Source organism: Leuciscus leuciscus, assembly GCF_965113295.1.
Source record: "Leuciscus leuciscus genome assembly, chromosome: 7".
NCBI classification, from domain to species: Eukaryota; Metazoa; Chordata; class Actinopteri; order Cypriniformes; family Leuciscidae; genus Leuciscus; species Leuciscus leuciscus.
The window spans coordinates 22,142,730-22,170,417 of record NC_138731.1 but is presented as its reverse complement, the minus strand read 5'-3'; the positions used below and the strand labels follow the sequence as shown (position 1 = coordinate 22,170,417).

General features: G+C 37.2%; 2 protein-coding genes and 1 long non-coding RNA gene across 3 annotated transcripts; 1 reads left to right on the top strand and 2 right to left on the bottom strand.

The window, feature by feature from the left end:
* Positions 1–33: 33 nt before the first annotated feature.
* On the bottom strand, positions 34–14,838 carry tspearb (thrombospondin-type laminin G domain and EAR repeats b). Its single transcript, XM_082175672.1, has 15 exons — positions 14,224–14,838; positions 13,716–13,793; positions 13,353–13,483; positions 11,864–12,737; positions 9,355–9,575; positions 8,990–9,216; positions 8,769–8,859; positions 8,503–8,659; positions 6,990–7,121; positions 6,322–6,554; positions 4,605–4,794; positions 3,833–4,065; positions 3,003–3,181; positions 2,801–2,902; positions 34–1,181 (listed from the first exon to the last, which is right to left on the bottom strand). Exons 4-15 carry the CDS (start codon positions 11,943–11,945, stop codon positions 1,028–1,030), a joined length of 2,001 nt encoding a protein of 666 aa, XP_082031798.1. The 5' UTR covers positions 11,946–12,737; positions 13,353–13,483; positions 13,716–13,793; positions 14,224–14,838; the 3' UTR covers positions 34–1,027.
* Positions 14,839–22,266: 7,428 nt separating this feature from the next.
* Positions 22,267–24,661, top strand: LOC309503012. The gene is made up of 2 exons (XR_014207464.1): positions 22,267–22,629; positions 22,756–24,661. It is a non-coding gene; the product is annotated as an uncharacterized lncRNA (long non-coding RNA).
* On the bottom strand, positions 23,975–26,983 carry sumo3b (small ubiquitin like modifier 3b). The gene is made up of 4 exons (XM_082175700.1): positions 26,827–26,983; positions 26,044–26,172; positions 25,191–25,262; positions 23,975–24,876 (listed from the first exon to the last, which is right to left on the bottom strand). The coding sequence occupies exons 1-4, from the start codon at positions 26,845–26,847 to the stop codon at positions 24,814–24,816; spliced, it is 285 nt and encodes a 94-aa protein (XP_082031826.1). The 5' UTR covers positions 26,848–26,983; the 3' UTR covers positions 23,975–24,813.
* Positions 26,984–27,688: the final 705 nt, after the last annotated feature.

Sequence of the window (27,688 nt, the reverse complement as noted above, 5' to 3'; positions counted from 1 at the left end):
AACACAATAAATAAACACATGTGGTCTATAAACTATACCAACAACACATCAATGTATTGTAGCACAAGACAAATTATTTTGATTTGACAATCCTTTCCCCTTCAGCCTTTGCTTCCAAGACAAGATGAATATGGCCTGCAGTTCATTACAAACTCAACAGGCGAAAAACGTACTAAAATTAAAATAAAAAAATGTTTAATTCAACCAAAATGATGCTGTGCTGGAACATCAGTAAATGACTAATAATCATAGTCACTAATATATCAATATAATAGCTTAAATGGCACAGCTGGTTTATAATTATGACAGAGAATCAAAACAAAACAGATAACACATTGTTCATAAGATGAACAACAACACAATTAAGTTCTAAAATAAGTTATAGTTGTAATATAAAAAGAAAATAGTCTGTGTATTTTTCATTATTATTTATCTATTATAAATATTATGAAGATTTTATTTATTAATTGCATATACTTGAACATACTTCAATTTCATGTAAAGGCCTTCTAATAAAACAGTGTAAATCAGTAGCTTACAAACAGTACAGTACAGTTAAATAGTGTCTTTGATGGCAGATAAAAGCTATTTTTCCAGTCGTTCATATATCGTGGTAGTAGAATAGTTAGCTGCCTTCATGTGCAGAGTAATGATGCATAACCAAAGGACATAGTGATATTTTAATCAACAAAGCATGTTGATGAACTGTGTGCAAGTAAGTGCAGGTTTGTGTCTTCAGAAATATGTTATTTTGCATGTTGGGAACATCTTGTTGTGCTGTTGTCGTTCAGGAGGTCAGTGGACTAATTCGAGTGTTAGTGTGGAGATTCATCCTTCAGCGGGTTTCAAGGCATGTCATTAAGTGGATTTTGATTTTGGATTCAAGTTTTGTATAACTTTTATATAGAAGAATATCTCATTTTAGGGGTTCATTTGTTTTCCAGTTAAAGATTTGAGTTATCGTTTCGGTCAACTAGTCTCCCTCCCAGCAGATCTGTCCCATATACAGTCCATATGTCCAGTGTCACTATATGGTCCTTAATTTAAGGACTTTAGAGAGAGCAGCTCTAGCACTGGAGTAGATGAGGTAGGAGCCATCGGTTGTGTTAAAAAATTCCCAGTCTCTGCAGCCATTGGTGCGGAGTCTGTGCACAGGGACAAAGCCCTCATAACCCTGCCACCTGCAAAATACACATTTATTAAGTTATTACAACATTTTCAAGAATGCATTGCATTGTCAGATCATCCATTTACTCTTATGACGATTCTTTTTTTCATATAATATTGCAGTATTTACTACTTATACTAGTATCTTCTCCTCTCTGATGACGTGTCTACTGGCGCAAAGGCGAGTCTCACGTGACATCACAGCAGTACCAAACCACAACCATCCAATCAATTCCCGATGGGCAAAATCAAGCCCCGCCCCCCAAAAAATATTGTTCGATAACCCATTTCAGTTTACGTTCGATTCACACGGGTCGTCAGCGTCAATGTTTGATGGAGAGCGTGTCTGAAGCTTGGTGCTGATGCAACCATCATTGTGACAACAGCCAATCATATTACATTCTGGTGTTGCATGAACGAAATTGGCTAGCAAGGATATTTGCATAAGGCGATCTGATTGGCTAACGCCTGCTTTGGCGCTTGAAAAGTTGAATATTTTTCAACTTCTGCTGCAAGCATCGCCAGTGACGCGACGCAATGGAACCCACAATTCAGTTCAGCAATGCATGATGTCACCCATTCAAAGTAAATGAGAAGCATTAACGCCTGATGTACTGTGATGTCATGTGTGATCGAACAAGCCTTTTGATATGTGCCACAATAGGAAAGAAAAGACTATCACAACTTCCCCAGTTTTTGCTCACCCTCAAAAAGGGACAATTTTAACATGCTATAAAAAATGATCTGTGGGATATTTTGAGCTAAAACTTCACATTCACATATACATACAAATACACATACACATACACATACTTGTAAAAAGGGGCATTATACCGCCCCTTTAAAGCTACAGTGTGTAATTTCAGGCACACAAGTGGTAACAAACAGAATTGCAATCGGGCTGTTTGGTGCAGGACTATCTGTTTAGGAAACCTTTGCCTTTGCATCTTTAACCATGTCTGACAGAAAGACATTTACATTAGTTTATCCAAATCAACCAAAGATGATACAAGAGGTTGTTTCTTTGTACCATTTTTTATAATGAAACTATAGTACAAATTAAAGACTTTGAGAATGACATTTTGAAATAATATATGGCATATTTTAATGTCTTTTAAGAAATGTCTATGACTCCTGGCATCTTAAGTTGAAAACACTGGTGATCTCCTTGTGTGTTCCGTGGGTGAATGGAAGTGAAAATTACATGAAAGTTGTCATTTTTCTCAGCTTTATTTTATCTCTTCCCTTTTTAAGACAACAATAAAACTTATTTTCTTTGCACTAAGTGTTAGATTCTGCTATTTAAACTACGCGCAAATAGTGGGAGATACTATTTGCACCTCAGTGTATAGTATACTGTACAACAAAACAGTATGCAATAATAACAACATATTCAGTGCAAATGATTATATTTATTAAAAACACACTAACCCTCACTGATAATGAAAAAGCCGACGCCACCTATCATCATTGCTCCTGTTATCAGCGGGATGTCTTTTGTAATTTTGACAGGCTCGATCAGACAACGGTGGACGGAGTTACTGTAAATAGCCTTTGCCAACAAGGCGGGCTATTTGCACTTGGTGTAAATGGACACTCCGTTATTTTAATGTATACTGGATGAGAGCTGTACCTGTATATAACACTGTTAAGAGAGTATGAGGTTCCATCATAGGAGTTGGCGACCACCAGGAACTTGTCATCTCCCACAGTAAAATACTCCCAGTCCAAAGCACTGAAAGATCCAGACAACAAAGTGTCCCTTAAATAAAAATGTGACAGCTAGAAAGTAAAGAGTTTTTTTTCTTTCTTATGACGGCCAGTTCACAATTCACCTGTTCGTTTCAATATCCTGAAACTTGATGAAGGTCTGAGATGCCATGCTGAGCTCATAGATGGTGGAGTTGATGGAGTACTGAATCTTGCCTTCTTCCGTTAGCATCTGACTGTTGGCAACAGCCAGGAACACCCTGTTTTCAATCTGGAACATCTCCCAGTCTATTGCCCCAAATGTCTGAAAGGACAATGAGAGAATTAAATGGCAAACCCCAGAATTCTTTGTAGCCATGCTAATCATGTCCCACACATACACATACAATATCATTCAAAAGTTTGGGGACAATAAGATAATAAAAAATAAAATAATTTTAAATAAAAAAAAAGTCTCTTACACTCACCAAGGTTGCATTTATTTGATCAAAAACTTAATAAAAACAGTAATATAATGTGAAATATTATTGCAATTTAAATGAACCTTTTTCTATTTTAATCTGTTATATACTATATGAAAATGTAATTTATTTATGTGATGCCAGAGCTGAATTTTTAGCATCATTACTCCAGTCTTCAGTGTCACATGATCATTCAGAAATCATTCTAATATGCTGATTTGCTGCTCAAGATTTATTATATATATATATATATATATATATATATATATATATATATATATATATTATAAATGTTTAAAACAGTTGAGCTGCTTAAAATTTCTTTCTTTCTGTTCTTTCAAAAACATAAAAAATCTTACCGACCTCAAACTTTTGAACGTAAGCGTATGTCAATCAGGAAAAGGTTTGTGAATGTGGACAGTATGTGCCCTTTTTTTTTCCAATTGTGATCATGATCATGATGAGAGAATATACAATAACATAATTTCACTCACTGTAATGGACTGATAAGACTGAAACATCCCTCCCAGCCAGATATAGATTGTAGAATCAATGACTGTTGATCTTCCATTGAAAGTATTTGCGACTACGAGGAAGTAATATGGGCCGATGGTGAAAAACTCCCAATCATAAGCACCAGCGGTCGGGATTGTCTGATTGACCTCAAAAAACTGGGTAACTGGGTTCCACTTGTAGATTACACTGTCAATATTATGGTTTCTCTCCCCTTTGGACAAAAAAATAAAACATGTATAAAACCTTTTTTTTTTTAAATCCATCATATAGCCCATTGTAACACAGAAATCCACTTGGACTGGCATGGCTCAGTTTGGATGTATTCCAACAGATGCAGGTGTATAGATGGGGCCTGTATGGTTATAAAGTGCTATGAAAGGTTACTTTTATGCTTGTGTTTCCGCTTTGATCAATGCCAGAGGCACACGTAAGAACTTCACACGAACGGATGAACACACACTCATAAGCAAATAGAAATTAAATGCAGAATCAAAGTGAACCACAAACAAGGAGACCTTTTAGCCTTAAAAAGATTTCCTTGGTGGTCTTTTTATTCAGATAGTGAGCCTCAAAGACCACAGATTTGTATGAGATTTGTATGGAATTCAATTTTAACCTTCTTTTAGAAATCGTATAAATGAACTTCCTCCCGTTATTGTTCAACAGACAAAAGCTGTGGAGTTACACAGGACAACAACAGTGCCACATGAGATGACAGACATGCATTGAGCTGTTTCTGATAAACATTACCTTGCCTATGATTGGCCACGGCGAGGAAAGTTTCGTCTTGAATGTTGAAAGCCTCCCAGTCACGTGCGCTGTGTGTGTTCAGAGTCTGATAGTGAATGAATTTCAGCTTCCTTGAGCTCCATTTATATATGACCGACTGCTCCTGGTCCCCTGAATCCTTACTTCTGCAGTTGGCAACAACCAGGAACTTCTGTTACAGGAAAATGGTGGTAAGAAATCATAACAGTAGCTTCAGTTAGTTAAAGGGTACTGTGATGAAAAACAAAATTAAATTGTAATGAGTTTTGCACTTCATAATTTTCGGTAGTTTCTGCATCTTCACAAGCCTTTAATTATCCAGGCTGGATTTCAAAGACAGAGGAAAAGGGCTGTGCTGATGGGAGTATTTTAATGAATTGCCTCTACCTCAAAACTTCAGTTTAATGGTGCATTGATTTATCTTTTAATAACTGGTCACTGGTGCAATTACAAAGGCTTCCTCCCTCTATCTCACTTTAAATTGAATATGAATCATATGATCTTAGACTTTCAAGAAGAAAAACATATGGTTAATTGCACTGCAGGTATGAACAGAGTCCCATATGGCTTTTCCTACTCTTGACTGTAATTATGCAGTAGGTTACGGTGAAGAGAAGCAGGAGGTGTCTGCTGTAAATTTAGGATAAAGCATCAGACAAAATTAATTTCTGTTATTATGCACATGTGATTTACAACATTAAAACTTGAGAGCCAGGTCTCCATCCCTTCTCCCACTTCAAAACCACATCAAAAATCACTCTAATGTGTAGAGAACAGCTGGGGATGCACCCCATTCAGAGTAAACAGACGTTCAGGACACCGCTCCATCTTTTGATAGTGCTAGCAGCTGTTCCAATTGACAGCGTAATCAATATCACAGGTTTTCATTTATACAACAGTTAGTTCCAGTCCTCAAATGTTATATATCAGTCCAACAGCACTAACTGTTTGTATCACTTGTGTATGCTTGTTTCAGATATACTGTCAGACTATGTATTAGTGTTGGGGATTTTTCGCTATTTCTTTCATTTTAATGAGTGAATCATTTACTAAACCAATTAAAACACACAATGAGTCATTGAATTATTCACTTAACCGACTCGTGTAAAAACACTTATTCATCCAGAACACTACTATGTTGTTTGAGGATGGTTGATTGTCCTGTGAATTCATTTGGGACTGTTTTTGTTGGCGGAGCAAAAAATAGACAAAGTAACCGGTCCAGCAAATTTTTTTTCTAAAATGCAAGTTACTCAATATTTGCTTATTTGACTGTTGCATAAAAGCAATAACCCAGCTAAAAGGGAACATTCTCAGAATGCTCTGGCAAGGTTCTTTCAAAGTTATGAACAAATATTCTTCCAGTAACGTTAATAGAATGTTCATTCAAATTGATCTGCTATTTAATAATGTTCTCAAAATGTTAATATAAAAACCTTAATTATAAATTGTTCATCTAACTTTTCGTCTAATTATTTAAATGTTACTTCAAAGAAACACATGAAAATTCAAAGGAAACATTCCTATAATGTTTGAAGAATGATACAATGGAATATTCCCTTAATGTTTTTATAACCAAAAACATTAACTAACATAACTAACATTACATAACTAAATGGGAATGTAAGCTAAAAGTTTTTAGAACATATTTGTGTTAGCTGGGATCACATTCTGTTGGTAGCATAAAGTCCACACACACCTTTTTGCCCACTGTGAAGTATTGCCATGCTTGTGCATCGTACGTGCTGATGTTTTGATATCGTTCAAACTTCCCATCTGTCCATTTGTATATTCCTGAACCGAGGTTGGAATCACGGTTGGCAGTCGCAATGAAAAGCCCTACAGAAGGGATGTGGAAAACTTCGATGTCAAATGTCTCAGAACTGGTGAATAAATCCTGGTGATCCTCCACGTAATCCAGCTTCTCTTTCACTGCAGAGATGCAATGTGATAGTCAGAAACCATACAGTGAAAAGTGAAAGTGACATGACTCGGAATTTGTCCTCTGCATTTAACCCATCCAAGTTAGTGCACACATCTTAGGAGTAGTGAGTGGTGAACACACACACACACACACATTGCAAACCGTGGGGCAGTGGACAGCCATTCACTCCGGCACCCAGGGAGCGATTGGGGGTTAGGTGCCTTGCTCAAGGGAACCTCAGTCATTTCCTGTATTGAGAATCAAACCCGCAACCTTCGGATACAAGTCTGACTCTCTAACCACTAAGCCATGACTGCCCCATTAAAAAAATGAAATACCTAATAATAATAATAAATCATAAAGACTGAAAATATCTATTTCAAACTATAAATAGTAGCTGTATTGATACAAACTGCAGTTGCAAATTACTGTTAGAAACTCACCTTGCAGCATAGTGAGCCACACAATGCCATCACAGAGAAACAGTCCTTTCTTCAGTGTGCTGAACCACAGCTGTCCCTCCTCAGAGTGTCCACAGGGAGGACTCACACCCGCAGTCACTCGAACCTCTGCCTCTGTGCAAAATAAACAGAGATGTTCGGTTTAAGAAATTATATAATCTGAATAAATAATGTAGATGACAAATATATTAATACCTTCCACAGATGCATGGCATAGGGAGCTTAGTTTTCACCATTTATTGCATGTAATTTTGAGAAGAAATAGCCTATCCTTCTAGTTAGTTTTATATTATATGATTGTAATATATAACCTGTAATCAAAATAAAAAAATGAAAGGAAAAAAACACATTTTTAAAAACAGTTTTAATATCCAATAAATAATAGGCCTAGTAAGGTGGTTGTTACACTATATGTTCCATGTGTCTTGTCAGGACTTTTGTTGTACTTCCTGTTTCTGGTGCCATGTACTGTAAGTAGTCTTTTGTAGTCTTCCCTGTAGATTAGTCTTATTGTTCCCAGGTGTGTTTTGATAGTCCATTATCCCCTGTGTATAGCCCTTGTGTTTCCCTTGTTTTTGTCAGTCGTTGTTTGCTGTAAGTTGTAGATGGCTGTTCCCTATGTTCCTTGGTTCTTCGTGTTCCTTAGGTTTACTGGTTCTCGTTTATGTTAATGTTTGTTTAATAAAACAGATGATTCTCTAGATCTTCTTTAGATCTGTTTCTCGCCTGTCATCTCTTCAGCTCCCTTGTTTTACTGTGGTTAAGTAGTTACTGACATGTAGTCTAGATAGATAGATAGATAGATAGATAGATAGATAGATAGATAGATAGATAGATAGATAGATAGATAGATAGATAGATAGATAGATAGATAGATAGATAGATAGATAGATAGATAGATAGATAGATAGATAGATAGATAGATAGATAGATAGATATTCCAGCCTAAATCTATCTGTAGACTGCATTACATAAGGGGAAATAAAGCAAACATGGCCTCTCACCGCCCTGTGACATGTCTCTCAACAGGCCCACAGTATGCAGTATAACAGTGATCTCTGCACAACTACACCCTGCTTTCAAACACCAGCACTTCATCTGAGCCAGAGAGAAACTCAAAGCACAAGGCTGTCAGTCAATGTCAGCGGATCAGTAACAGACCTGTGAGATAGAGTTACTCACATCCCCATACAATCACAGACCTGTGTTTACAGCTAAAACACACCGCATTCCTGTAGGACTTCAAGATAGTACATAGTGGACATTATAAACCAACTATACTACCCGCATCTCTTCAAGATTAGCTTACATTTAGTCGTTAGTCATCTTCAAGCTACTGAGCAAAGACTTGTTGAAATATGATAGTGTGTCCATTCTTTCTACATCCTCAAAATATGTAATTTTCCATCACCAGCGAAGTATATATTTTTAGTGATTAGTATGCATATTGACATGCAGCCGATGATAGTAGTGTTGATGTTTTTAGCAGTCTCACCATAAGGGTGAAGGGGAAGATCAGTGGATGATGGTTTGATCGGCAGGTGTAAGAGAGCCTGAGGAACAGAGAGTGCAGACAGCCGGGGCTCAGATGAGGGACATATTCGTGAGGTAGCATCTGAACCAGGTAACAGAACTAGCTGCCGAATCAAACCCTGTCAAAAAAAAAAAAAAAAAACTGTGGAATGAACAATTACATTCAGACTTCTAAGTATATTTAAAATCTTAATAAAATAATAAAAAGCATTGAAATGAGATACGAACAGAAAATAAGCCATTCCATCTCCGTCTGCTAGCAATGAAGAATGTGGAACCAGTTGTATCGAGATCATCGGTGAAGGGGCTTTCAAGCACTCTGTTTGAGACAAAACAGAATCATTCATAAGTTTATGCAACTAAATGATACATTTCAACACACAAACACAGATCATATATCATTTAAAATGATACAACCTGACATCTACAGTATTCCCAAAGAGTCTTACAGCTCGAGGGGTCTGCCACAGTCTACAGTGAGAATTGTGTAGTGTCCCGTCACTGCCAAGACCACAGTGTGCCAACGGTTATCATCCAGTCCTATTGCCTTGAAAGTGGTGCGCTTCTTGCGACCATGGCCCTTCTGCAGGAAGTGAAGATTGTTTTGGGAAAGTCGCAGGCCGAGGAGCAGCTCATCTGAATCTCCGTCCAACAGTGTGAAGATGTATTCACTCTTCTGCACATCAAAGAGTAAACAGTGATCGCTATCACTATTCAGAAATGTAAAACATATTCTAAAGGAAAAGGCTTCTGAAGAATCTTTGATGTTTTCAAACTCAAGCTATACAATATCTTAATCTTTTTTGGTTCCCACCTCAGGAGTAATTTGTGGGATTTTCAATGTGACAACGATGGAGAACTCGGCGGGAAAGAAGTTACAGTTAACGAAGAGCTGAGATGCAGGGAAACTGAACAGCTGTGGAGATCCAGAAAACTGGAATCCTCGAGAACCTCTGGACTGGACTATATGTATCCCGTCTTGCGCCGTGCCGGTCCCAGGAAGCACCCGAGACAGCAAGTCCAGTTGTAACAGATCTGTAAATGAAATTCACATAAATTAATCATAAACATGTACATGTTTTATACTGTTTGCTTTATATGTAAGGAATTATGTACTGTCAGCTGCAATAAAATACCAAATTAATATTAAATGGGAATGAAATATTGTTTTGAGCTGAAATTATTTAATCATGTGAGAAGAAAGATTGTAGAGAGAGAGGCTACAGACAATACAACTATACAATTTGAGACAATTATTCTAATATTATATATTTTATTATATTATATCAATTATATCTAGTTGATATTCTAGTATTCTAGAGAGCCATATAATAATGGCTTTATGACAAATGAAGACTTCAGTAATCCTATCCTGATCAGCCCTAAAGTAAAAATTGAAAATAAAAAATCACTATACGTAACAGAATTTTAAGACAAAGCCATGAATATTGTAAAAATGTGACTTTTATGACACTTTGATGACAGCAAAATTATATGAAACCACTCAATGAAAGAGTCACATAAAAGATAAATTAAGGTAAACCACATATTGGATAGATATACTCTGCCGTTCAAAAGTTTGGGCTCACTAAATTGTTTTAAAGATTTTTTTGTTAATAATACTTTTGATCAATTTAATGAATGAATGAATGAATGAATGTGGCATTTACAGTATATAGCGCTTCCTTGCTTGCCTTTTTAATGCATCCTTGCTGAATAAAAGTCACAGTAAACAAATGTATAATGTTACAAAAGATTTATATTTCAAATAAATGCTGTTCTTTTGAACTGTTCATTCATCAAAGAATCGTGAACAAATATGTATCATGTTTCCACAAAAATATTAACCAGCGCAACTGTTTTCAACATTGACAATAATAAGAAATGTTTCTTGAGCAGCAAATCAGCATATTAAAATGATTTCTGAAGGATCATGTGACACTGAAGACTGGAGTAATGATGCTGAAAATCAGCTTTGCACAGTAAACATAATTATTGCAGCTTCATTCATGCAATAGAATAATTTCTTAAAATTTTTTAAATATATATTTATAGTATTAAATAGTAATTTAATACTATAAATGAAACATTCAAAGGGCAAGTGTTCTTGTTTTGTTTTGACCCACTTCAGCGCATCAAAGAGGGAAATGGTTAGAGTGAAGAACACTTTATGGATCATATTTCAAAGACTTCAGCAAAGCAAAAGACACATTTTAGAGAGCAAACAAAATATCTCACATTCACATATACAGCTCAGTGATTTCAGTGTTCTGGTAGACTACACCTGAGATTCAATGGGCCTGTAATGCTTCATAATAAAACGTGTATATAGGTATATGACTCTCATAACTCTTATTTCTATATTAATTAAAATTCCGCATGATGTTCCGCTTGAAGAATTTTTAGGACAAACAGGATCACAGCTTAAGTCAGTTTGTGCGAAAAGCTGTCAAAATCTTTGCCATTTATTATTCTTCAGCATATTCAGTGGGTTAAAATAACATCATAATTCTATTTAAATATAAATAGATCTTCTAATAGATCTGCATCTACATGTTAGCAGACTTAGTTTGCCCAGTGGGATACTAAATCTATTCCTGTTCCATTATAAGCCCCTTTATGTTCTCAAAGAGTTTATTCAAATAAAACCATGCAAGACAGTGATGAACGGTAGTGTCACTAACAAGTGAAGTTTTCTGAAGACATTTAATTCAAGCAACAGTTGCTACAAACAGTGAGCAGATATACATGGTATAGAATTGCCCCCTAATTATCATTCTATGGAGCATGACGTCTTTCAGATGAAACCACTGTGCAACACCAGAGGTTTTCATAGAGTGGTTTACATCAGCACCTGGCAACCACATCTAATCTGTGTCTTCTTATACACCTGATTCCCCTGGAAACCGAGATATTCAGAGCGGCTTATCCTGACCGAGTAAATAAACCAAAAACACGCTGACTTCTGACAATATAGTAATGTGACAATTACAATTGATTGACATTTGCGTCTGGATTTTTCATTCTTCTGAATGATCACGAACATCTGCCTTTAATTATTTTTCCGAAATGGTTTACTGAACATAAAGCCCATAATCCAATGGCAATTCAGTAGAAAGTCTGCAATAATTACTAAGGATAACATGACTCAGATAGTGTCTTTAACAACTAGGACAAGTTGTGACTGAGACTGGACTTTTTCCCAAATAAAATCTGATAATAAAGCTCATTTTAAATGATTCCCACTGATTATTCTTCCATCAAATGCTGCTAAAATGTGTCTGTTTATAGCTGCAAATGTGAAATCAGCGAGTAGGTCTGACCTGTGCATGGTCTCCATGGTCCAGACTGGCAGGTGATGATCCAGGAGAGGAGCGCACAGGCCAGCAGCAGCAGCTCCGACATCAGGCTCTCCACTCGCTCAGCTCCATTCACACACGGACAGACTGAAACAAACCCATTCTCAAAGCCCAAAGACCATCCTTACATCCGCACGGCTCACAGAGCTTAAAACACAACAAATCAGTTTTGAGGATGAGGATGAGAAGAGTGTCACTCTTAATTAAACTGGCATCTCATTTCCCCTTGTAGAGGCTGTGGTCCTCTGATGTCCTGTTTTAATCTTAATAAGCGTTGCAATCTTAATATATGATCAAACAAAATAAAATACAATGCACTTTTCTCACAAAATACATTTTCAAAAATCCCAACTTCTCTTGAGAGTCTATCAAAACTCCATAACTGTGAAGAACGTCCTCCTTAAACGGTGTCCGGTTGAGGTCGCTCTGCTTTGCTGTACATGTCAGTGTTCTGTGAAGGGGAGTGTAAACTCCACCTGTGAGTTATGAGCAGGGAGAGGTGTTTTACCCCGCAGACATTTAAATGAGAATAAGTCAGCTGTAGAAAGGAGGGGTTGACGTTAAAGAGAGAGAAAGGTGGGGCGAATGAAGCACACGGGAGAGGGAGGCTTTTTCCAGCTCTTATCTCATGTCTTAAAGGTTCATGAGGAATTCCCCACTGTTGTACATGTGTGTGTCAGGTTGCTCTTGTTCTAAACTGCATGGCTCTTTTCGATCGGTGTGATGAGCACGATACCCCGAGGACTCTTTGTCAAGGAAATCTCCCTTCAGTCAATCGTTTCCTCACCTGCATCTCAACCCATCAACCCATGTCTTGAACAACACCCCATGTGACTGGCTGGAGGGGAAACAACATTTACAAATGTTTAGGAGAAAGAAAAAATACGTAACTCTTCTAGTTTGACAAATAAAGCTCTGGTCATCGTTAATAATAGTTGATTAATGGTGCAATAGTGCTGGTATAAAGTTCAGCAGCACTGGGACTCTTATGTAATGTTCATATCACTCTGTGTGTGAGTAAAAGGGGAGTTGTGTAATTTTGCCTGAAGCAAGAAGTGGATATTTTGTTAGTCAGAAAACAAAAACTGTAAAATAACATATAAATACTCTACTTTAACTCAATCATTTTTTACATTATCCTTCATTCATAACTCTAATAACTAATTTAAATCTACCTACCATCTTTTGATATGAGATGTGTTAACATGTCAGCAGTATTATAAAAACACTGACATTGACAAAGAGTTTATCATATTTAATGTAATATATGAAGTTAGACTGTCACAATAACTGCACTGGAACCTTTATTTATTTATTGCCATTATATGGTGATAAGTCTTTTGTCAGGAATAATGTGTTATAAAAGCAAATGGCTGAAACAGTACTTACTTTGAGAGCCCTAAAAAACTATGTTCTACTACATTCGCCATGTTGTCATTATCATGTGACCTACCAGCGTCAGTTGCGTCGCTTCACTGCCATTCATAAATCCTCTCCCGTGGCCTCATGGGATAGTAAAGTGTCCATCGTATGCACACTTCAGAATCTCGCCGGAGAGTGTGCGATTTCGGATGCAGCCACTGTCTAAGTGGGACATAATTATCTTATAATTATTAATATTTAATGTGTCAAATCATTTTTTTCTAAAATATACTCATCAGAGTATATTAAACTAATTAAGTCTTACATGAATTTAATAAAATAATGTTCACCATGCATTTCAACCTTTCAATTAATTCAAACCATTTAATTTTGACAATAAAAACGATTAAAACAAATTGTACATCAAAGAACTGAGGCAATAATAAGAACATACTCTGTGCTTTTCACATATTTTGTCTTCAATTTCCTTCATCAAAGCTGCTCCAGCTTATCTGAAAATCTGTCATGGATTCTGAAGGTGTGAAGAAAAAAACACTTTAAGGAAACAAGAGGAGAGCCAGTGGTTGGAATGACAAAATATGACATAAAACAAAACTGCAAGATATCGAAGACATTGTCAAATGTTTGGTTGTGTTAAAATTTGACTACGTTTAAAGGAGAATAAAATAGAAACTACAACAAGAGGGGAAATTATCTTTCAAGATCGATATTTATCTGTTCTCTCTGCTCAAAATCCTCCCTGATTTTGTGCAGCGATGCCAAAGATAATCAGTTAAATCCAGCATGAAACTCTGCCGTGTAAACAGATGTCAAATAGTGTTCAGTCACAGCAGTTAAACCCTAATTTCTTCCTGACAGGAGACTAAAAACAAAAGAGACTACAAAAAAAGCAGCAGTATTGAAGCTCATTTCTTATTTTCTATGGAAGTAGCGGCTCTTACGTTTCTGTTTTTGTTTCATTATCAGCTTGAGGAAGAATCCTGGCGTGTTTGGGCAGGAGAATATCCGATCAGTGCATGAGAGAAATGACAGCTACTGTTTGCATGTGAAGTTCCCTTTGGAGGGAAATAACCTACAACTGTGACATCCACAATATAAACCCATCATTTTATTCTTATTTTACACAGATTGGACTGTTACATTTTAACTCTATGAGATTCCCATTTTAAAATGTGTCATAAGATGACACGCATTGACACACATTCTAAAAACTGTCCTGTATCAAATAAAATAAATGTGTCTCTTTCAAGCAGTCTAAAAAAATAAAATAAAATAAAGAACTTCTAACCAAAGTTCAAGAATACCCCTCCCCAGCTAACAGGGAAAATTCTCAGAACTTTTGATGACACTCTGGCAAGGTTCTCTCAAAGTTAGGAACGATTCAACGAACGTTCTTCCAGTAACGTTGACATAGCGTTCTTTCACTGTTATCTGGATTTTAGTTGTACGTAACGTTCATCTAATGTGTTTTTTTGTTTTTTATGTTATGCTTTCACAGCGTTTATGCTAAGAAAAATATATGGGGGAGGACTTGTGACAAGCTAACAAAAATATGTTGCAATCAAGTTATAAAAATGTTATTTGTTATCTGAAATGTTCCCACAATGTTTGCAAAATAATAAAAAGGAATGTTCCTTAACGTTTGCATACATTTTTTTAAAAATGCATAACAACTTCAAGCATAACATGATGGGAACTTTAGTTAAATATAGTTAGTTACAAGTCCTCCACCATAAATTTTTCTTTGCAGTGACAAAACTATTAAAAGCAAACATCTGTGTTTATTGTTCAGCCTGAGGGCTGTGTGAGGTCAGGTGGCTGTGATATTTCACTCTAATACATTGTAAAGGGGCAGCTAATAGTTGGGCGGCAACATTGACACTTGCAGTAAGCCTGTAATCAGGAAGGGAAGCAGCCCCAGTCATTACTGAGGGACATGCTCCTCATAGCTCTCTGCCTCAATCACTGCATCTCACCTACTCATTAACCCTCCAACTGACCACCTGACCTCAGGAGCTCCACACGCAACTACCCGAGCCTGACCCCATCACTACATGATGATGTCATGAGACACGGCAGATCTAATGACAGCAGAGAAACATTTATATTCATATGCATGATATTCTTTCTATGTACCAGTACAGATAGATGATGTGTTATCAGGATGGCATCGGTTTTATCAATTCGAGCCCAAGGAAGTGCATGCAAAGTTGGTTTGCCTTTGCAGTGCATTACACAGCATCTTTTCAATGTGACAGAACAGCTAAGGGGCACAAAAAAGTTGGAGATTAGTTGGAGTTTTTTTTTTGTGGAGATTTTAGGCATTGCAATTATGTGCATAGTTATTAAACTATTATTTAAAATGAGAACACATGACATTAGACTTTACAAAAGTTTAGTCACTTCTAGTTTAAAGGAACCGTATGTAAGATTGTGGACAAAATTGGTCCTGCAATCACTTTCAAAACCCCTCCCCCTCCCCCTGACTCGAGGTTGCCAGATAGGCTGGCATTTTTTATCCGACAAGTTTGTAGCTGCTGCTGTGGTAACTAGAGCAGAGCTGACAGCCCGGATGCCGAAACACTACTGACTTCGTGATTGGTAGATAGGCTAGGTCGAGGGTGGAGCATCAGGCCAAAACACAACATGACAACATCAACATCAGTTGAGGGCTGCAACTTCACTTTTAAATGACAATATCCTGGCCGGACTACTGTTGTCAGTGATATAAGTATTTGAAATGAACATGATTTCTTAATGTCTAGTGACATATCAGGGCCATTTTATGATTAATTGAAATACATTTCTTACATACAGTTCCTTTAAATCTTCAACAAAAATTTTTTTTTTTGCCACAAGGTGTGTCCTTTGTCTATAACATATTCCCATATAGTATTCAGTATACAGATGGAGGGAAAATGTATCATATATGCAACATCTCTGTCAGTGGCTTCATTGTGTGATCAGTTCTTTTGTTATTCTGAGCTTAAGTGTCATCTGATCCAAAGAGCCATGAACAATCACAAACTATCAGCAATATGGCCTAAAGCCTTAAAGATGGGTAAGTAGCGCAAATAGTTTTACCATTTATTGCACTTTGTTACTCTTTTAGTTATTTATCTATAGTGGCTAATGAATCACAAGTCTTACACCTTCACACAAAGTAGCTTATTTTGGGACTGAAAAATAAGGTGGATAATGTGACATATATAATTTTAATCTCTAAAGAGCCAAATAGCAATACAAGAACCTCTATAATATAACAAGGTGCCTTGTAACCAAACTCAACACAAGCTCACGCAAGCATGAATGAGACAGAGCCAGCAGACATATCACCCTGTAGCCTAAGACTGGTTGCACACTGAAGCTAAGCAGGGTTGAGCCTGGTCAGCACCTGGATGGGAGACCTCCTGGGAAAACTACTTTTTTGTAGGCTAAAATCCAGAAACATGTCATAATTTCAGCACTTCCGGTTCCAGTGTCAATGGGTTTTTTGATCTGGCTTTTGGTTAAATGCCTGAAATAAGGTCTGCGTTTAACAAGCTCAATGTGTTCTCATGTTTTATTCTACGACATCAGTAATACCCTCTTGTGATTTTATTAAAGCTTTTACTTGGTGGTTGCTATAGTCAAGTCAAGTCAAGTCAAGTTTATTTGTATAGCGCTTTTCACAATACAGATTGCATCAAAGCAGCTTCACAGTATTAAATTAAAATAATACAACAAAGTTTGTTTCAAGAGGAATTTACTTACTTAGTAAGTAAGTTACTTACTTACTATAGTGGCAAAAGGCTAAATGGTAAGCAACATTAAACATCATCACACTGAACAGGTAAACTAATCTACTCACTATAGTCTAGTCCCCTTTCACACTTACTTACTGTGTGTGAAAGTTACTTACTTACTTTATGATCGCACTCTTGCAAACTATTCTAACTCAAACTTTTTAAGCAAAATGTTCCTTAAATAAAGACTGAAAGAGTTAATGGAAGATTGGTGTTGGTTGTGTAAGCATCAGAGCTTATTTTCTGCAATAATCCAAAAGCCTATTGGATATTTGTTGAGGGAAGCAGAGTGACGCTAACTTCAGGGTCGAATCATACCATATTCTCTACCTCTACGCAAGTCAAAGATCCAAATCCATTCAGACACCAACCTACGTCAGGACATTTCAAAGCCTCTACATACCCATAGCATGGACTGCAGTTATACCATAGATGCTATCTGCCACTCCAGTGCCCAGGCTCTGAGATGCAGACTGAGGCCATCTGATAATTCCTCCAGCTCTCTGTGTCAGAGCCAACAGGGCAGATAATGCGCTCCACTCAGGAAACACTTTATCAGACTCACCGTTTCCCTGATCCCACAGCTCTTCACATCGCAAGGGCCCCTCAGCGCATGGAAGCCAAAGAGTTACAGTAGCAGATAACCACCAGCAGCTCTGTGATGCTCTATCAAAGCCCTGAGGTGTTTTGGGCAGAACATGAAGCGCATGGGGGACATCATTGGCTGGTATAATCGCTGGAATGATACATGTGTATAATGAAGTGTTGCATAATGCTGAATGAGGCCTGAGACTGTATAGACACCAAAGAAAGCTGCTTTTCCACTGTCGGGCCGAACGATTCTAAGAATGGTGAGGAAAGGTTCCAGTTATATTTCCACTTGAGCCTGGTACGGCATGGCATGGCACATGAATGCTGCATCCCAATTCAGAGGCTGCAGGGTGCATTCAAAGGTAGATTGCGTCACCGCAGAACAACGAAGGTCCCAATCCCTTCAAATGCGGCCTCCAAAAGCATCCTTCATTTCCCTTGAAATTAAGGATACAACAGATGGATCCTTCGCTGCCTTGTCTTTCCCAGTATTCATTGCGCGTCAAAGATGACATTTCAAAGAATGGGGGATTTCGTTCACTGTTCACGCGTTCGTTTGACTACAATAGTGGCCAATCGCTCTTCTGTTTACAGCAGCGGCTAATCGTGTGACTGCAGCGGGTCAACAATGCAAGGATTCTGCAATCTCTATGGCTGCATCTGAAATCGCATTCTTCCCTACTATATACATTTGCAAAAAGGGCATTCATGTCACTTTTTAAATATTAAAATAGAAAAATGTTATTTAAAATTTAAATATATATATATTTTTTAAATCTGTTTTTACTCTGTTGTGCCTTGCTGAGCATAAAAGACTTATTTCGAAAGAAATTCAAAAATATTAAAGCATCTTACCGACAACAAAAGGGAGTGAACTTAAGTGTAATGTGTTTACAAAATCATTTTTAATATGTAATGTTATTATAAATATAATTTTTGTAATCATAGACCTGTCCCTTCTTATTTGTTTTCTACATATATGTATGATACTTTTACCGACTGCACCGTTAAATCATTAAATCATAAAAAATATTATGAAATGTGTATGCCTATTTAAGCTTATTCGTTCACAAGAAATTCCCACTAAAGCATTTCTTCGAATCTGTAATCGCCTCACTGTTCTCACCCCTCATCCAAGAAAATGTTTTAAAGACATTCAAAACAGAATTAGTTTTTAAACTCAATAAAAACGCAGTTATTCAAGTTAGTTTCAGTCTCGCACAAAGCACGTCCACATACACTGCTGTTTTCTCACACTTGTCTTGTCTCAAATGTCTTGCTGAATGCATGACACAATAGCTGAAATAAGGTCAGCGTGTTTATGTCTGTGTCCAGACTGATGGTTGTCTACCTGACACGAGAGAAACATCAGAGCGGCGGGATCCTTTAATCAGACCAACCAACCGCTCATCAGCTCACACAACAGCATTCCCCTGTGAGATCAGACCATGAGGTTACTCTTCAATTTACAGCAGCAGCACCAGAGACTCTGGGGGACGGTGCTGGTGGTGAGGGCATTCCTTTAGAGAACCAAACACACACGGACAGTGACAACCCTGTAATCATATCCATCTGTACAGTCAATAATGTGTGAATAGAGAAAGGTTTAAGCAACGTTCCCGAACGTTTAAGAATTCGATTTGAATCCATTGCAAGAATTCTGTTTACGCTAGCTGATGCTTTGCACAAGACCAGCATGTATCATTAAAGTTTTAATCTTTATAAGTGTAACAAACACCTGCACATATCAAATAACACCATCATTCAGATGAAGGGATAAAGAATGCCGTGGCATTTTCCAACACGCTCTTCAGCCCTTTAATGTGAGTCAATATCCTATTAGGCCTTGATGTGGGCTGTAAGAGGTTTGCAGCCCTTCACCTGCTGCCATTGAAGACAACTTTTATCTAATGCGGTTCATCACATGGCCTTTGTCAGAAGCCAGCAGACAGCACGAAGACTGAAAGGCCTCAGAGTATGTGAATAGATTTGAACTCTGATCTCAAATCCAAGGAAATAGATACAACAAGGACTGACCTTGGGACAATTAAAGGGACAGTTCACCCAGAATTTTAAATTTTCTTATCGTTTACCTACCCTCATGCTTGATGTATATGACTATCTTTCTTCAGATAAACACAAACAATTTTTTTTTGTAAAATAATCCGTCTTTTTGAGTCAATATAAGGCCATTGAATGGGTGCCGCTCGGTTGACGCTTGAAAAGCCACACATGGCGAATTGGGGGTCATGACGTTAATTCATACGACCCCAGTGGATGAACCATTGTCTTCTGAAGTGAAATGACAGGTGTGTAAGAAAAGTACTAAATCATTGCTTCCGGTCTACTGTCATACGAGCGTTCATTAGAGGGATATTGTGACACGTGACGTAAGTGCGTTGTGAAGCTTGCTCGGTCCTCTGTGCTTCTGCGCGCACTTTACAACGCACTTACATTTATGTCAAGCTGAACTTGTGAACACACCCAGTACAGCAAGCCGTAAGTGATTGTTTATAGTTAAAGGTGAACTAAGTAACTTTTTTACCTTAACCGAACAGCTTCGGAGTCATTGGAATAGTTATATGACTTTTTTCGGGTTGAATGGTGGTCGTCTCGCACCCCCCAAGCGCCTGTGAGCCGAAAAAAGCACCCTTGCAACTTTGAGCCGGTGGGCCACCGGACACAGCGTCAGGAAGTAGCGCGCGATATCAGTTCTCTCGATGTAACGAGCTTTTGCTTTACGGCAAAAAAAAATCTGCTGTCATTATTGCGCTCCCTCACGCTGTTCGAACCCGAATGAAGAAGACGTTTTAAAGAATGTCCCATCTGCTTTGATGTCGTTGATCTACTAGCCTCTGGTATCTGAGAGTCGCCAACGAGTTTTTCGACAGTGTTGTCAAATATCTATTCCGAAGCTGTAAGGGGAGCTCTATAGAGAAACCTGTGAGCAAAAAGCGAGAATACAGCGAAGAAATTCCCAAAACTGCATAGCCCTGCTTTAAAAGAGTTTAAAATATTAGTATTTTTCTCTCACACACCTATCATTTAAATTCAGAAGACATTGATTCATCTAGGGTCGTATGGATTGCCGCTACGATCCCTGTGTGTGGTTTTTCAAGCGCCAACCGAGCGGCAGCCATTCACTTGAATTATATGGAATCACTCCTAAAAATCTTAATTTGTGTTTATCTGAAGAAAGAAAGTCATGTACATCATTCAGGGATGGCATGAGGGTGAATAAATGATGAGAGAATTTTCAGTTTTGGGTGAACTATCCCTTTAAGGGCAAAGAAGGAAAAATCCTTTGAAGCAAGCATTTGGTTTGGAATAAGAAAGGAACAATTTGTCTCCAGCTAGCTAAAAATCTAAAACAAATTTTGTAATATCGTAGGGATTTCACTGTCATACTGCTACAACAGACCGGCAATAAAAGTGACTTTGTGTACTTCATTGTAACCCAAATAGTCATTTTATCAATCACCATTACTGTTAGCCGTCATGTTGTGGATCAAGAGTGGGATTGAGAAACAATCATGTAGGCAAAATGTCAACATGGGATTGTGGAGACACAATGAAGATGGAAAATTTTTGAGTAGGGATTATTATGAAAAATCTTCGCTTTACAATGTTTGTGAAATCTTTCAATAAAAGAAATGCGTGATGTTTCCAAACCACGACATTCCCACTGAATGTTTGGGATGGTAAATGTCCCTTTGTACCCTCATTGACTCTCCACATGTACGGGCAGGTCAGGAGGTAATTCATCTGCCTTTAGAGGGGATTACTGAGTGCTTCAAGTTAAACGCTTGGGATAAACACACTTCTCTGCTCCTGCTCTCTGATCTCTCTGTTGCAAAATGTGTTGCCGTGTACGAGGGAGGTATTTTGCAGCATGCTGTGAACTCACTCATTAGCACAGTGGGACTTCTCTGTTTGAATCCCCACACAGACCGAATGTAAACACTGATACCAATAAACAAATGGAGCTTTGGTATTAAAGTGGCATCCAGAAGATGAGTGCAAATTGAAATGTAAATATTGGGGGGTTTTTTAGTTCACAGCCGAATCATGTTAATTGTGTGGTTATAACATTATTTAATTGCTGAATTATAAAATCATGCAAAGCTGCTATTCTGTTTTTCACAAAGGGAGAGAAACATGCTGATAGAAATAATCCCTCCTATCTTATTTCCTTAACAGTGTTATCAATCTTCCTTATTTCTCAGTCAGGTTTCAATGCTTAAATAAATTCATATCTGATATACAAAATGTAAACACTTTCACCTCGAGGGCTTAAAATGACAGTCTGTAACTAAACCAGTTATATCTCACTTGTTTCATAATAATGCTTCCAGGGTCCGACTTTTAGAGATTCATAATGAAGACATAAAGATCTCTTTATATAGATCTATTCATTCTGGGCTGTTATTTCCTTAGTCAAACATATATAAGACTGATACAAAACTGTAATTTAGCCTCACAATAAAACTCATCAGAGCACTTTTCTCAAGCACAATCTGAAGTCAGAACTAGAGTTAGACATCAGACAGATGTAAACATTACAACAAAAGTGCTGAAAACAGTTTTAAAGTGTTGTGGTGCCCTTTGCAACACTGGTATTTCTTTCTAGAGATACAATACAATCTCAGCAAAAAAATGTTCCTCTTTTCAGGATACTGAATTTTAAAGATAATTTAGTAAAATCCATACAAGCTTAACAGATCTTTATTGGGAAGAGTTTAAACAATGTTTTCCACACTTTGATATTGACACCCACTTTGTTTAGAGGCTCATTATTTCATTTATGTTCATCAAATGTCTGTATAACTTGTTCAGTTTGTATCAGTACTTAAATATTTTTATGTTCATTCGGATGTTTACACTTTAAGATATTTGCTGGAAATAAAAGCAGTTGAAAGTGAGAGGATGATTCTTTTTTGCTGAGTTTATATTAAGAAACGTCTCGGTTACGTATGTAACCCTCGTTCCCTTAGTAGGGAATGGAGACGTTACGTCGGATGACGACGAATGGGGTTTCGCCATTCGTCGTCATCCGACGTAACTCGGAGTGACAACGAAAGGGAACTTGACCTATAGACAATACTGAGTGGATGCAACCAAAAAGACTGCCCTCTCACCTCACTTACAACATTAGCTTCAGCGGGATTCAGTGACTAATATAAGAAAACATCATTCATAACTACTGGAACTAGTTTAATTTTATCCCATACTTATGGACTTTTAAATTAAGATGAGGCTACATAATTATGTCATTACACATAACCCAGTATTTGATTAGTTTGTGCATTAACTAATATTAACGATGAGCAATACATTTGTTACAACATTTAATGATCTTTGTTAACATTAAGGGGTTAGTTCACCCCAAAATGAAAATTCTGTCATTAATTAGCTACTCACCCTCATGTCGTTTCAAACCCGTAAGACTTTCGTTCATCTTCGGAACACAAATTAAGATCTTTTTTTTATGACATCTGACTTAAAGCTTTCTGTCCCTCCATTGACAGCCAATGCAACTACCACTTTCAAGCCCCAGAAAGCTAGTAAAGACATCAAAGTAATCCATGTGGGTTTAACCTAAATTTTATGAAGTGACGCGATTGTTTGCGAAAAATAATAATAATAATTTATTACTTTATTTACAAAATGATAGTCTCCCATGCTTGTTCACGAGAACACCATGGCATGCGTGTTCTGTTGACGCGTGGTAACTGAGGTTAAACCACTGGAGTCACATGGATTAATGAATGATGTATCTACTACCTTTCTGGGACTTGAAAGTTGTAGTTGTGTAGGCTGTCACTGGAGGGACAGAAATCTCACAAGATTTCATTAAAAAGATCTTAATTTGTGCTCCGAAGATGAACTAAAGTCTTACAGATTTGAAACGACATTAGGGGTGAGTAATGACAGAATTTTCATTTTTGGTTGAACAACTTTTCAATAAAAAAAAAGAGTTAAGTTGTTAGTGCATGTTAGCCTAGGTCCTTTAAATAATATCAACAGTTAAATAACTTTATTTTAATTATGTATCAAATGTTAAATGCTTTTATAAGTATTTCTCATTGTTAGTTTGTAGTTTCCTAATGTTAACAAATGGAAACTGATCTTAAGAAAATCTTCAGCACATGTCGATATGCTTGACTCCTTTAGAGACATTGAAGCATTATCAGAACTATTTTCTGACAAGCCAGTTTTAACCTATTCTAGAACTGCATTCAATCTTTTTGCAGTTGCTCCATCTAGTGGCAACCCATTTTATTTTCACTATACAGCCGGAAGAACAAGACACGGATCAGTATCAAACTAGATTTATTATATACAGTAGTAAATGGCCAACACAGGATCCTCTGCTCTCCTGAACACCACTGCCATTCCCATTACATTTCTCACACATGTTGAGTTGACTGTGAAGCTGCTATTTCACCAGGATAGTGTTTAATACTCTTGATATGCCAGAAAGGCTAAATGAGAGGGATGTTCCAATATGATGCATTTGCAAAGGGCAAAAAGTATGACAATAAAAACAAGGGGAACACTTCATTTGTATATCATGAAATCCAAACTTAGCAGACAGCAAACTTTTAAAGACTTTAATTAAAATAAAAAATTGTCTACTGGAATACGATCCACAATCTAGCTTTATCAAACCTGAGGTGTCAAACACAATGCTGCAATGTCGACATTTGAAATTGTCCATAAAAAGGGAGTCTTAAAGTAGTTTACTGCGATTAAAGAAAATTTGAGACCATACAAAGTAGTCACAAACATCCTTTCACAAAACTTCCCTCCTTGTATATAAAAATAGATGGGGGAGGCGCAACATACGTACATAATACAAAAACGTATATAATAGGCATACAATAAACTCTAAAGGTAGGGGGGAAATAACATTAGTAACTCATTTCCAATTCGGTTCAGGGAGAACATTGCAAAAATGGAAATGAGGTCTTTGGATGATTAAGAGAGAGAGAGAGAGAGAGAGAGAGAGAGAGAGAGAGAGAGAGAGAGAAAAACCTATTAACTTAAACATTAGATTTCCAAAACCTTTTCCATTTCAGCCCTGAACGGCAGTGGAAGTGAAGAGGAGCACAAAAACAAAAATCAAAACCATCATCCACATGTGCTCCATCTTTAGCACGTTCCTCCTGTCTGCTGCTGGAATACATCAATAGTGTCTTCATCTTCCATTTCCAGCTGAAAATTCACATGACACGAAAAGATGGAGAAACATTTTAATGTGAGGCCTAATAACGGAGCTCATTTGTGCCTGAGCTCTAGGTTTTCAAATACACTTTCTATGCCAAAAACATCTTAAATGTTTGGCTGATTGTATGAATTGATTAAACTCGTTTTACAGATATTGCATCCTCAAAGACATTTGAAGTCGATTAATACAACTGAACTAGAAAGTCACCATAGCAAGGGAGCATACATTTGTTTATTGCCCAGTTACCGCTTTCATGCGGAGCTGCTCACAACTGTAACAAATGCAAAGATAAAGGACAAACCTGTGCAGGTGTGTCTGTCTCATTGATTGGCTGACCATCAAACCTGAACCGTATTTGCCTTATGGATAAACCCTGAAAAAAATAAATAAAAAAATCCAAGTTATAGTCCTGCTCATCAACGAAACAATGTACAATGACGTACAATGCTTCACGTGTGCAGACTTCAAGGGATAGTTCACTTTGAAATTAAATTTTGGTATGTTTTAGCTTACCTCAAGGGCATCCAAGATGTAGGTGTCTTTTTTTCCACAGTAGTTTCAATTTTGATATTTTTAGGTCAAACCGTTCTTGTCTGTCAGTCATATAATGCAGGTCTATGGTCACCACCTCAAAGAGCAAGCACAGAGTCCAAATTAAAACAATTCCCCATCGTCCAAATTAAACAATTCCCCATTGCAAGTACACATTGATGGCCTAAGACACGAAACGAGCGGTTTGTGTGAGAAAATGAACTGCCGTAGCCAAGGCGACTTCTATTGTATATATCTATACCCGCCCGCGCTCTCAGATCACTTGGACGTGGCTGTGTACAAGAGGTAAAAACGATATAAATACTGTTCGTTTTCTCACACAAACCGCTCGTTTCGTGTCTTGGGCCATCAATGTGTACTTACGACGGGGAATTGTTTTAATTTGGACTCTTGTGCATGCTCTTTGAGACAGTGACCATCGACCTGCATTATATGACTGACAGACAAGAACGGTTTGACCTAAAAATATCAAAATTGAAACTACTGCGAAAAAAAGACACCTACATCTTGGATACCCTTGAGGTAAGCTAAAACATACCAAAATTTGATTTCAAAGTGAACTATCCCTTTCAGAATCACTGGAGCTCAAGCTGATGTCTCACCTGTCTTTCGCAGTATGCCTTCATCAGTTTGCTGAGGGGGGTGTGCCTTTTGATTTTGAACTGGACCACAGATCCATCCTGACCTGCCACTTTCAAATTGATGTGGTCATTTTCAGTCTTCACGCCCTCCTGAAATGAAATATGCAGAGCAAAATATACAGATGAAAGAGATTAATAAAAATGCAGGGGGTTGTTTTAATCACACATGAGGGTCTACACACACACACATCGGAAGAGTCATTCGCGCTAATGCCACATTGTCCATCACATGCAGCCGCTGTATTAAACATTAGATGTTCCTGACCTGTGATACGGAATAACATGCTTTGAGAGGTTATTAACGCGATAAACAGCAATACTTGAGTCTATAATATCTGTATTAGTTCAAACACTACTAAAATGAGCTACAACCTGAACAACTGTGCGAGAATTCAAACAGTGTTACCCTTTCAGTGCAACTGCGTTTGGCGCAAAGTTGAATCAACTATCCGCCATGAAAGAAAGCCAATCTGAGCATCTTGTTGATGCTGAAATGAAGCGAAACACTGCCGGTTTGATTGTTAGCGACAAGATATGTAATGGTTGTCCATGTAATTGGATGGATGGCTGAGTTAAATGGCCACATGCGGAAAATGCGCAAAATCTTTGTTGAAAACCTCTTTGTTTCCCTTCTAACCCCATATAAAGTGCAAGACCCAGACAATCTACATTCATGCATTATAATCACATCAAAACATTCCTCTCCATGCTACTGGAGCTCAGAACACAGAGACATGCATGTACCTTTGGTTTCTCTTCTGACATTTTTGTAGAAATGTAAGGATTTTCCTGATAATGTGGATACACAACAGCGCTACTAACGTTACCCGCTTCTGTCCTCCCCGCGCTCAGCAAGAACGCGCAAACTGAATTCGCCCATTTGATTGGACCGGGTAAAACCACGTGATTCCCAGCAGGCAGCTCTGGCCCGAGAACGCGCAAAATCAACTCGTCTATTTTATTGGACAGTATGAAACCACGTGACCATTCCTTCTGCTTGAGGTCTTGAGCAGTCTATGATCTTGAGGTCAAAAACAAGTGACTTAATTATGCACAACATTTAAATAATAGTGTGCGCATTACTTTTGCTTAATGAAAAATATTACATTATTCTTTTTGGGGTGTCAGGTTTAAAAACTGAAAACATTGTTAAACATAATTTAACAGTAATTTTCCAAGTGGCACAATCTTTTTTTGTACTTTTATTTGTACAAAAAAACTTTTTTCATGTTGTTTTGTGGTTGTGAAAGTTTATTGAAGATTATATATTAGAAAACTGAAGATTATATGTGATTATGTATATGTGATTTTATTAGTTTATATGTATGTATGTATATATATATATATATATATATATATATATATATATATATATATATATATATATATATATATATATATATATATATATATATAATGTTTAACAATGTTTTCAGTTTTTAAACCTGACACCCCAAAAAGAATAATGTAATATTTTTCATTAAGCAAAAGTAATATATATATATTTAAATATATACTGTACATACATACATATAAACTAATAAAATCACATATACATAATCACATATAATCTTCAGTTTTCTAATATATAATCTTCAATAAACTT